This window comes from Carassius gibelio, chromosome B3 (genome assembly GCF_023724105.1).
Source record: "Carassius gibelio isolate Cgi1373 ecotype wild population from Czech Republic chromosome B3, carGib1.2-hapl.c, whole genome shotgun sequence".
Classification (NCBI taxonomy): Eukaryota; Metazoa; Chordata; class Actinopteri; order Cypriniformes; family Cyprinidae; genus Carassius; species Carassius gibelio.
Window position 1 is genome coordinate 14,129,564 of NC_068398.1, and position 12,882 is coordinate 14,142,445.

Genomic DNA, 12,882 nt, shown 5'->3' on the forward strand with positions numbered 1-12,882 from the left:
AATTACATCTCAGCACAAATCCTGTCACTCAACTATTAAACTCGAATCAAAGAGACTTATCAAGATCCATGCAGCCAACTCAATACAATCCCATAACATTTATCACGGTCAATGGTCATACGGATTTCTGACATTAATTTAGGGTTGCATACTGACAAAAAGTCTTATGCTTGTTTCTCATGGTCAATGCCAATGCTTTTCCCTAAAGAGATCCTCTAATAGACTACAACCGAGTACTGAAGGCCCTCCCTTGCACCGCCACAATCCTCCCAAGAGCTGGAGGAACAGAGCAGACACTGGTGGAAATTGAGCCAAGTTCCTCACAAAGACATGCATTAACTCTGCAAGTTAATTAAAACGCTGATGTTCGTGAAATGATCCCACAAGCATTTTGATCTTCAATGTAAGAAGGATCTCTGACCGTCTGTACAAAGAGCTACATGAGCAATGTCACACATCTACTAAAATATGTCTTTGTATCATAATGTCCCTTTGTTTTTAAATGTACAAATCCAGAAACCTGACAGTGCTTTTCAAATTCTGAATTGATTTAATGTGATCTCTGATATTTGTACTGTTTGTGGGATCCAAAGAGAGTTTCAGCTCTCATTAGCATGTACAACTTGCAGTCCTTGTAGAAAAGTGACTTTTTGTTAAGGAAAAAAAAGATCAGCATTTCCATAGGCGCACTTTTGTTTGGGGTTAGAAACGAAGACTTGTAGGACAGGGTTAATTCTGGGCCTCTGGTCAATAGGGAACAGGAGTTACTCAGTCGGACAGGCTGAGCCCTGTAATGTCCTCCCACTCACTGACTTCTGAATGGACTCACAAACAAACATGCCTTCACAGAGGAGAGAGAACAAAAGAGGCTGGGACACCAGCCCTTTGACCCAAATGGCCAGTTTGACGAAATGACCCATATAGGGTCAAAAGACTCATGTCACAGACCGAAAGGAAAAACAGCTGGGTCAAACTCCACAGACATCACACGTTTCATTAAAGCAAAACAGGCAAATACTGGCTTTATAATGGTAGAAGTATTAAAAAGCTTATTGGCCTAGATGTTGGATGTTACAAGATTCTTAGTTCCTCTCTTTAATGCCCTGTATTCATATTTTACTTTCCATCATATGAAGGTTTTAAATTCTCAGTCATTCTTTAATTCTATCTACAGTTAAAGTGCTATGTTGTGGGTTTTGGGTTTTTCTTTTAATCTTCTTTTGCAATGGGAAGAAACAACAGACATTGCAGTCTGTTCATTTTATTCAATATTCCATTGAATTATTTAACTGTACTAACTGTATTTTCAGTTTGAATCCTTATTCAAATCTCTTTGCTGGTCTATTTTTTCCAGGGTGCTTTAAGACATTATGTTCCTTCCTTTTTCTTCACTTCTAATGATTAACAGAATACTGTGGCATACAGTCATGGCCAAAAATATTGGCACCCTTGGTAAATATGATAAAAGAAGGCTGTGAAAATGTATCTGCATTGTTTATCCTTCTGATCTGTTATTTAAAAAAAATCACAAAACTCTAACCTTTAATTGGATAATAAGAATTTAAAATGGGGGGAAATATCATTATGAAATAAATGTTTTTCTCCAATACTCATTGGCCACAATTAACGGCACCATTTCATTGTATATCGTCTGTATATCGTCCTTTTGGCCATGGTTAGATCCAAATTTACAAAGATCCTACTCTCGCTGTAATTTTTTTTTTTTTTTTTTGTAATGAAATAATTTCTGAATTTTGTGAAAATCTTATTATTATTATTATTATTAAATTCAGCATAAAATATATGTAGACATTTAGCCACCATGCTCTACAGATATCAGTCAATAAAACGTTATTTTAATTTTTTTGCCAGTTTAACAGCTTTTTCAAGTTACAATTCAAGTTTGAAAAAATCTCTGTAATATCAAATTTTAATGCACAAAATAATGCTGAACTGAGTAATATCTTAGATATCATAAACTGGCTTCATTATGATAATGCAGTGGTTCTAATCTACCCACTGCTCTGCACATTTTGTATGTCTCCCTTATTTAACACACCTGATGCTGATCATCAGCACATTAGAAGAGAGATCCATGAACTGATCAGAGTGCGTCAGATAGAGACACATGCAAAATGTGCAGAGCAGTGGGTCCCGAGCACTGGAGTTGAGAACCATTGTGATAATGTATGCCAATCTGAAATGTGGTTTTATCTAAAGAGGTAGTCAGTAAATAAAAAGTAAAATATGAGTAGTGAATAGTCTTTTTCTTTTGTCCTTAAACAAGACTGTCTGTGTTTAATCACAGTAGCAAGAGCTGATAATGTAAACTCACTTGTGAAAGCAGAAACAAACATGCAGTGGGTTTTGAATGAGTTCAAAAATGAGTTCATCTGTCCACAGATGAACTCATCACATCATAGATGTCTGATTTATCAGATAACAGCCGTCTGTTCTAAGCCTTTGAAATTAGTATGACCACAGCAAAAGGTCAGTAGCTACTTCTTCAAAATAAGAAGCATCAATGAGATGCTTCAGACACTTTATGGCCTCAATTTCTGATAAAATGTAGATTTAATGAAAGTCTTTTCTCTTTATAGACAAAAGAACGTGAGCAGTCAAATCATCTCATGCAAGGGAAATTTATGCCATTTCCTCACAGGTTTCCTCACTGTCTATCCTGTCCTCCATCCGGCTCCACTGACCTAGATCTTCAGGACTCTCAACAGCACTTAAAAAATTCATAAGGATCCAGAGGTACTGTGACAGAGATGTGTACGTGAATCACATCGCTCCAGTGCACAGTCAGAGCAATTAAAGTTTGAGAGACTCCTGTGCACAGCTTCTGAACTCATTAAAGTCCTGTGGCAACATACACGCTGAGATGAGATGCACATAAATAAGTCAAGCTTCTTCTGTTTTTCTGCACTCAGCAGGTTTAATTAAGGTCTCCCTGTGTCTAGCTTTAATAGCTAGGCCAAAGTTTTCCATCTAACTGACACTGAAATATTACCATATTTCCCGTACCCCCTTGGCTATCAACTGGTAGAGATCACGGGTTTGATTCCCAGGAAACACACATATTAACCATACACCTTGAAGGAAGTGTATTATAAAAAAAAACTTACTGAACATTTGAACAGTAGTGTATTTGTATATTTAAATGACAATAATAATTAAAGTAAACCATTTTCCTAAAAAATCTCACTAAATAATATCACTATATATTGCAAAGGTTAGTCAGATTGTCTGAATGTGCTGCCTTTTGAAGCTCCACTTTAGGAGGCTATCTATGAACGATCACCACTGTGCCCTTGAGCAGTGCACTTACCCCAGGTAAATAAAAGATTATTTGTTTTATGAGAACACACGTTGCCAACTACCCAAAGAGCCATTTGGCTCTTCCTGTGAAGAATATCCAGATGGCACAGGTTGTCAGGAAATGTATCGTGATTACACTCACCAGCTGAAACTCACTCCGTCGGCCGTAGGCTTCTTGAATGCCACTATCATTCCAGAGTGCCTGCAGGGCTGGGACGTACAGCTGAAAGGTGCAGGGTTCGACAGGCATGCCTGCTTTATTTTCGAAGGACATAACAAACATGCCGTGCTTCTCGTTCTCAGAGTTCTGCCAGGGAATGCCAAGTTTGTCTCGGGCATCCACCAGTACCCGCATCCCCTTTGAGAAACAAACAACAACAAAAAAAGACATAGAAGGAGAAATAGATTAATGCCATGTTTGTTTGTCTAGGGTGTTTAACAGCAGGGTGCGTCTCTAGAGCTGAGCTTCTATAACAGGAAGATGAAGCAATTCTTCTTGAGACAAAATAAAGATAGTAGCAATGTTTTCATGTAACACCTACAACACTTTAAACCTGCCAAATGTCTGTCTCTGTAAATCTCCCACACTTTGTTTCAAACAGTAACCTGTTTAAGTGAAAAGGGACAAATAATTGAAATACTGATGTACTAGAGTGGGAACCACACCAATAAGAGATTAGCCAATCATATAAGATGCTTAAATTCAGAAATGACCAGAATTATTTATGTCGTTACATTGGTCTTATACCTTTTGTACATGTTTCAATGAGTGTGTAGGCCTGTGTTTACACCGAGATATATGTTCAGTGTAAAAACTATTGTGATAAACATTTGAATTTGAATGAATGGCTGCTAATGCATCTAAGCGCCACCTACTCCCAGAGTATGAATTTGCATTTTCATTCAGCCGTTTCTTACTAATTGGTCTGAACAGACAAAACAAAACTTTTTTTAGTTGATGTAAACAGTTGACGTAAACAAAAATGTCAGAGAGATAGTAGAAACATTTTGTAAAACTTCTACTCTTTTGGTGCAAAAAAACTTGCCTAGCATTATAATTATCCATATGGGTATAAATTACATACACACACACACACAAAAAAAAAATAATAATACTGATGCCACTGATTGTACTGCATTTAGAAGAAGCTCAGATTGCTGCAACTCAGTCATGACAAGTATACCTGAAAAGGAAGATCTGATCCCAGAACTGAAACACTCTGAAGCCAAAAATGAAAACATCTCCAGAAAGCTCTGTTGAGATCAGCAATCACACTGAAACTAATCTTCCGTGATGAGCCTCCTCACTTCCAAGCATAACTTCAAATACACAAAACCCTGAACTGAGCCTCTGGTAATTACCATGAGGGAAGAGCAGAAACATCCTGAGATGCTTTGTAGATGCAACATGAGGTCATCGATAATAGCTGCAGTACTATCAACCAAGGCAAAATCTTCCAGCACATTTCACCTTCCTTTTGTTGCAGTGGAATAACATCCTGATATTCAGGGTCCCAGAATGGGGTCCTGGTCCCCTTCTTCTGCTCTTCAGTATGAATAATCGACACTAGCACTCAAAAATGCCCAGAGCAAATGTATGCTAGAGTAATTAGAGCAGCCAGCATGCCTTTGTCTCTGAAGAAGATAAAGGGTCCCTCAGGCACAGGTGCTTTGTGGGATTTGACCCAGTGACCCGGGCGAGTCCGTTTACTGCCATTCCAGCACATCAGGTCAATAGGTTGACCGTAAAGGCAATGAAAACTCCTAGTCTGTCCACATGTGTGAGGGATTTGTACATCATCAAGAGACGGTTGCATTGCAAAACCAATAAAACAGCGGGGCAGTGGCAGGAAATGAATGTGGTACAGTCCTGTTAGTCTGGCTGTCTCCATCAAATCCTGAGATTCCCCCATCTCCCAAATCCCAACACTCCCTGAGCCATCAAACAGTTCACAAATGTAAACAGTTGTTCATGCTTAAGGCCTCCCTGCTGTTTCTTCTTAATGCCCTTAATAGTATGCCTTACTCCAGGGTTGTCAGGGTACCTTCCTAAAACTCTTGCCTTTATTTGTCTTGAGGGGGCGGCCACCCAAAACTCACCCATTCATCTCTGACCTTTTACCCACTTCTGGCTAACACTATCAGGGAAGCGTAGACGTATCCTCCTCTCCTCCTCGGCTGGATCCATTGACACCGTCAGGGCGAGAGAAAAGAGAGAGCGGCTAGGCAGCTTTATCACAGCGGAGAGGTCAGTTGCAGGGCTTCCAATCTCTTCCTGAGTCGTGGCAAAGTCCCAAAAATATCTCCGAAAACCACCAAAACCTCACCTCGCCGTGAGCAAGGCTCCTATCCTCTTGAAAAACGAGCCTTAAGTGCTTGTTTTCAATGGTCTCTTCCAAAGAGACTTGTTTTGTAAGTCTTCAGGAAAAACAATCTGGTTTTTCATGTGTCATTTTTAAGTCTACAACAGACAATTCTTGATATTTCCTTTGTTGTTTGTTGAAAAATGGGGGATTTCCTGAATGTTCAGTCAACAAAGAGCAATAACAATATTATTCAAGGATCTTGGTTTCTGCTGAGAGACATAGCTGACAGCGAATCCAATCCGTCGGCCCTCATCTGACATGCATTAGACGGGCCCTGCATGTCAAGCGCAGTGATTACTCCAGTGGTGGTAATGGCAGTGCTGTGATTTCGCAGCGTAAGCAGATGTGGGGAGCGGACCAGGCAACCGCTCACAGCTTCCCCACCGCTGAGCAACCACAGCTAAATCAGCAACAACTCCTTAGCCATAAACAAGCCGCCTGTGAAGGAGCCTCCCAAGACTCCAGTCACAGAGGAACTCTCAGATTTATCACACAGGAGGATGGGCTTGATATATGCTTGCTCCCTGTCTCCCTCTTTAGCTACTTCCTGTATCCTCCCCCGCAAGGATCTTTTAAGCAGGATGCATGCATTTAAACCTTTCGGTGTGGTACAGCTTTTTGGTAACTTGTCCCTCCATACACGCTTTACTTATGATGGTGGAGCAAAAACACATTCTGGGCAGTTACTAAATACCGCAACTATCTTCTCAAGGGTGTAGTATAAACAGTGGAAATGCTCCACTGCCAATGGTGTCCCATTGCACAAGAGATCAAGAGCTTTGCAATAGGGAAACTGACTCTTGAAGGGTCAGAGTGATGAGTGAGGGGTACGAGGGGCCAAACGGAGGTGAGATCTTATCGTGTCCTGACACGCAGTGTCAGTATCAGGTCAGTCTTTAGTTCACTCTCCAATCAAAGATACGACCATTAAAGAGTTAACAGAAATTACTAGATAGCTAGCTACTGATCTGGGATGTAATAAATTCCCAGACATAAATTACTCTGCCTTCTCAATGTGGGTTTACAACAACAAGGCAGGAAAGACTGATTGTGTGGTGCATCAAATCATTTATTTGGACATTGAAGACTGTACACACAACATATTTAGCTTTTTTTTAATGCACCCTTTTAGTATATCACATGACATTGGGTGGGACTTGATTTTTATCCATCTGGTTTTGATCGGATCATCAAACCATCAAACAAGTGATATAGAATTTAATTAAATCTAGATTTTATCTAAAAAGGCTGTCTTTAAAACAATAAACACTGGTTGTAAAAACATTTTACACCCTTTCCAGACAAACCACCTCTGGGCAAATGGTGCTGCAACATTCAAAAAAGGCATTACTGGAAGGATCTGGAAGAAGTTGAGAGGACTATCTCCTGGACCTTTGCCACTGTAAAGTGGCTGAAATGAAGATAAAGTTATCTTTTAAATAGCCAATCATTTGATCAGCACATAGGCCGAGATTCGTTCACGCAACCTCTGGGATTGTTTGTTCTAGTTTTTTTCCACCCTTTGGAAAAGTCTGGACTGGGGTTGCTCCAAATTGGTGTCAGTGGAACAAACATCACCAACACTGTCATCATCCTAGAGCCTTCAGAGGGATGGGCTGAACAGCAGGGTGATGACAAACGGTCAGAGGGGAGATGATGGCACAACTGGCACACATTGTTTGCAGCATTCGCTGTCTGTGCACTGAGGAGAGGCATTTCCTCTGGCTCTGTGGACTGTGCGATACTGCAAGCCCGCAGAGACCACCATTGTGGAGCTATTCCAATCTGACCTTGACTTCATCGCAGACAAACAAGGTCTCCAGTCCAGTTCTCAAGCCACTTCACACATATTTAGACTGTAAAATTAAATATTATCACATGCTTTCCTTTTACTGGCCACTGTCCTACTATCTGAACTGAATTACATGAATTGCAAACAAAAGTATTAACACCAATGTGGAACTTTTATACTAAAAAGCTAGGAAACCTACTTTAAAAGTTCAACAAACTTTTAAATTAAAAAAGTATCACACTTCTGACCCATATTAAAAAACAAAGCTTGGTAGCTTTTAGTTAATTTAATTTGTCATTTATATGCTAGTTAAAAATTGTTAACTCTGCATGGTTATTTTTAACCGACCTGATCCTGACCTGACTTGTTGTTGTAACCTAATGTAAGTTGATTAGACATGTTAAATAATATTTTGACATGAATAAAATCAATTAATTTAATTGTTATTGCGCCACATGAAACACGTTTTGTTAATAAAAAGTGTAAAGTTTTAATATAATTATAGTAGTTTTTAGTGTACTATAAAATACCTTTTTGTGTCATTTGGCCTTTATTTATGTTACTTTTTGCTTCCTAAGCCTCCCCAAAAGTTTCTCAAATCTAAATAAAGGTGTTTCATAACCTTTTCATAACCTTGAGATGTTATTAAAAACTACAGTTAATGAAAGCAAGTGTGGTGACTTGTGACAAGAAGCCATGGTAAACCACACAGAAACACAAAACTTCAGGCACATTCTTCACGGCTATTTGCTCTTTTCACTTGACTGGGAGGGCAGCGATTGGACCATGTAATCAACACCAACACAAACTGTATATTTAGGGTTTTTAGTGCGGTTAGTCATAAAACTGACTTCAATTCTCGTATACACATAGACGCTCCAAAACACAGGCCTCAGCATTTGCCTCTGGAGCTAATGAAAGAGATCAGAACTACATTATAATGTTTTCCTCAGTTCACTATAGTCACGTTGTGGTGAAGGGGTCTCATTGAAAATAAACTGAGATGACATCATCAACACAAAGAAAGCTCAGTTCTGCTGCTTTGCTCCCCGAGTGGGTTACAAGAGGATCTGATCGCAATCAGTCCCAGTCGAAACTAAGTGAATGTTTTAGCTCTGCCTCAGTCTTGTCCCTGTACGACACGGGCTCCTGGAGTCACTCTTGTCCAGAAAACTATGGACAAAAGCTTTCACATTTCTCTGGGTGTGGGAAGGAAGCGTGATGTGATGTCTGGCAGTTTGGCTAAATGTTTGGTGGACAAGAACCATGGACATGGAACATGTGGACCTCTGCTCTGACATCCTGAGAAACATAACCTTTTCCATATAAAGCTAAACTCTTCCACTGAGCCAGACCTCTGATCTGGCAGCCCTGCTTTTGACCAAACTGTGGGTAAGATAACAAGACCAAGGATAGGAATATTTATCATTTTAGTTTCCCACTGAATGACTGAACATCATAGTTTGCCGGAATACAGACATGTTTATGTCCAATAGAAAAGAAAAGATTTTATTATATGTGGAACAATGACAAAAATCTAGTTCAAAACACATGCACCGGGTTCCTGGAACTGTAATCTTTGTTTTCATGTTGGTTTGCAAAACTTAATAGCATTTTTTTTAAAACATTTGGTAACACTTTAGATTATGGAACACTCATCCACTATTAACTAAGAGTTTTCCCTCAAAAAAATTCTAATTTGCTGCTTATTAATTAATTTGTTGTAGTTTAGATATTGGGTAGGGTCTAAAATACGGCCATGCATTATTATGTGCTTTATAAGCCAATATGCTAGTAATATGCATGTGTTAACAAGCAACTAGTTAATAGTGAATAGTGTTACCTCATCTAAAGGTTTTCCAAAAGTTTACATTTAATGACTGAGAAAAATGTCAATACATTTAAGTGTACTGAATGATTATTATCAAAACTGCATTTATTTATGTTTTTTTAATCGTGTAGAGCATGTCAATTTTATTTCTTGTGACAAAAGTGCACGTGGCAGCAGGAAACAGGCACGTTTGCAATGAAACTTGGTCTTAGTCAACTTTGAATAACTTAATTCAACGCAACATATTTTAAAAAAGATTTTATACAGTATATATCAAGATTTATTTAATGATTAATGCGGTTGTTTTTCAAAGTAAAAAGTGTTTTATTTATTTTGTATTTATTATTGTTATCATTGGTTTTTGCACACATCATAGTAAACGATTTAATATTTTATCTGTCTTGTCTATATATATATATATTTTAGAAGATTATTTGCCTTTAACTGACACAGTTAAATAATTTTCAGTTTTATGTTTTTTCAGCATGTTTCAAATTCTGCCTCTTCTATTCATTTTTTTTTATAAATTATTAAATAAGACATAATCAGCATTATATCACTGATCCATTTAATTACATCTAATCTAACATGAATTAATTGTACCATGAAGATGACAGTGACAGGATGATGCACAACACTGATTTTTGAACAAAGCTTTCTAATAAACAGCTCAGAAAAGCTCTGACTCAGTCAACTAGACGTATTGAACTACATGAAAAGACTGTCTCTATTGTAACACAGATGCAGGCTGTAATTAGAGGCTTCTGCCATCAGCAGCTAATCTCAAAGGCTTCACTATGATCACATCAGATGCCATCAGTAAACTTCCCAAACCAAATGTAAAACCAAGTAAGAGATAAAGAGAGGAAGACACGAGTGCAGAAAGTGCACAGATAGAGGAAAAACCAGGACATATTGAGACACATCCAAAGACACATGATCTTAGAAAGCACATGAGCTGATCACAATGATAAGTCAGACACAATCTCTCAGTTCATAAAAGAGCCAGGGATGTACCTAGACCAAACAAAGTGACTCAATGTACTGATAATTGTAAGGGCAGCTAAGCTGAGTCTTGTGGTAAATACGAGGGAACATCTGCCAGCCTGTAAATGTTAAGATGCTGATTTCTGATTATTGGGTTATAAAAAAGTTGCTTCTAAAGGCCAAACATTGTTCCTCGTGTTCCTCTGTAACTCCAACAGCCCCAGGCCTGATATCTCATCTCACAAACACATTCCGGGATGCATTTTCACTCCTTTCCTGTTAACTCCGAGCTGTGAGTCAAGCCACTGTTATTAAACACAGACATCTTAAATAGATGTGCTTACAAGGAAATGACCCAGGAATAATCCCTTGGGATCCTGATTTACGGTAGAGCAGATGCCTAAAGCAACCATCACATGACTAACAGCTAAATTAATTAGTGAACATTTTCACATGGATTGGGTATCCAAAACCGTTGTGTAATCAGCTAACCTGGATATTTGCCCTTGTCTCATATGCAGCTAAAGAAAGGGTTAACAGTATGAGAGTCTGCATGCTTGACAGATGGTTGATGTACATGTGATGAGAGATCATGTGAGCACTTTCTGATTTACAAATAACTTTTCTTCAAAGCACAGACTTTGGGGAAGTATTAATTATGCTGAATGAATATATATATATGTGTGTGTGTGTGTGTGTGTGTGTGTGTGTGTGTATATATATATATATATATATATATATATATATATATATATATATATATTGCAGTTGTTTCTAATTTCTGTAGAGAATGTTTGTTTAACAAAACTGCATGCCACAGCAGGAAACAGGCAAGTTTGGGCGAGGAAACCTGGCCTTGGTGACCTTAGAATAACTAAACAACCTGACACCACATAATTATAGGATGTTTTGATGCAACACAACAGAATTATAGTATTAAGATTATTAATTATCTACTTTTCTATCTATCCATACTTACAGTCCCCATCTATGTATTCAATTTCATTTCTTATAGTGAAATACATAAACTGCATACAAATTTATAGGTGGCATGTCAAATCAATCAATCTATCTTTATAACTTTAATGAATAATATTTTCTCTATCTAGTCAAATTCAAGTAGAATTTTATGAAACACAGCAAATTCCAAAAACTGTTGACAAACAAAACAGACAATTATGACGTCAGAAACAACAAAACCTCAGGCAAACGTGTGACCGTTACCTTAATGACGTTCTCAAAGATTGTGTCCCTGAAGTCGAGCAGCGCTTTCTGGTCAAACTCTTTCCCATGGATGATCCTCATTTGTTTGAGGAAGGTGGATTTGCCGCTCTCTCCGGCGCCCAGCAGCAGGATCTTCACCAGACGCCGCACCGAGCGTCTCTCGCGCGCGATCATGGCGTCGATCTCGCGACTGCGTCGCTTCGCGTCGCGGTCTCGTGCTTTCCCGTTACTCCTGTCATCATGAGCGGCCTCAGCTGGCAACAGACACCGGCTCAGGGTGCGCACCACGCCGGCCATCCTTTCCAACTTGAACGCGGTCAGTTACCACCTGATGTATTCATTAAAGTACCAAAGAAATTAACTTTATGCTTTATACCAAATCTATATGGAATAGACAAGCATATGCTGTGAATATTCACCGGTTAAAACTAAACTCTAAAAGAAAAAAGCTTAAGCACAATAAAAATGTTCCTCCATTAAGACAAATGTAAACGCGTTTACACTGAAGAGGTCCTTCCCCAGCAAAGCGTCCACTGCTGTCCGTCACAACTATGAAGAAAGGCAGCTGTCTACTAAACTAATCCGTTGTTCGTGGTAAAAAACAAACAAACAAAAAAACATCATTCGCTAAAATGTGTTCACGAAATGTTATTGAGCTGGAATCCGTATTCCGTTATATTCTGGCAGCGACATAAGTTCCAAAAGTTAATTCTGGAAGAGCGCGAGCGACTTTGTGATGTTTCCTCGCGGTTCTCTGAGAAGTTTGTGTTCTGGACTGACGCCCCTCCTGCTGTGGGGCCCGTGGCCGGTAGGGGTCCCAGCGAGAGGGGCGTTTGTACTGACGTGACGGGGGTTCCAACCGGTGTCAGAAAAACGTCAGAATTTCACAGAGGCCCCTTGCTGTCTGTCTATCATGCACTGCCGTATGTGTGGCAGACTATTAAAACTTTACATAAAACCTGGCAAAAGGCACGAGAAAAAGGTATGATGCAAACATGAAAAATTTGGATGAGTGACCAATAAGGACGAGTGCGATAATGAAAGGTAATCTCTAAACATTCATTTTGCCGTTGATTTGTATAGGCTATTCATATATTGAGAGTTCATTTGCAAACGGATAACAGAAACAGAAAATCATGTTTTTTCATTGTGCATTCCAATTAATCTCAATCAAACTGCAGTTGGGTTATTTTGATTAAATAAAAATAACTTTAAAAAATACATCTAACTAACACAATAAAACAATTAAAACATGATAACATAATAAATAAATAAAAATATGATATATGAGAAAAAAATTATTTATCTGTTTTTGCAAATAAACTGTTCACACACACACACACACACACTGACACACACAC

General features: G+C 38.7%; 1 protein-coding gene across 3 annotated transcripts in view; it reads right to left on the reverse strand.

Annotated features, from left to right (window-relative positions):
• Positions 1 to 12,308, reverse strand: part of LOC127953545 (guanine nucleotide-binding protein subunit alpha-12-like) — a 30,009-nt gene extending 17,701 nt beyond the window's left edge. Inside the window, exons 1-3 of one of the 3 annotated variants that reach the window (XM_052552719.1) lie at positions 12,023 to 12,308; positions 11,522 to 11,849; positions 3,464 to 3,679 (exon numbers count right to left, since the gene is read on the reverse strand). In XM_052552719.1, the coding sequence (XP_052408679.1) occupies positions 3,464 to 3,679; positions 11,522 to 11,818 (513 nt within the window). In that variant the 5' untranslated portion in view covers positions 11,819 to 11,849; positions 12,023 to 12,308. Of the gene's footprint in view, positions 1 to 3,463; positions 3,680 to 11,521 lie in introns of all 3 variants that reach the window. The other 2 variants (XM_052552718.1, XM_052552716.1) reach the window with 2 other exon arrangements.
• Positions 12,309 to 12,882: the final 574 nt, after the last annotated feature.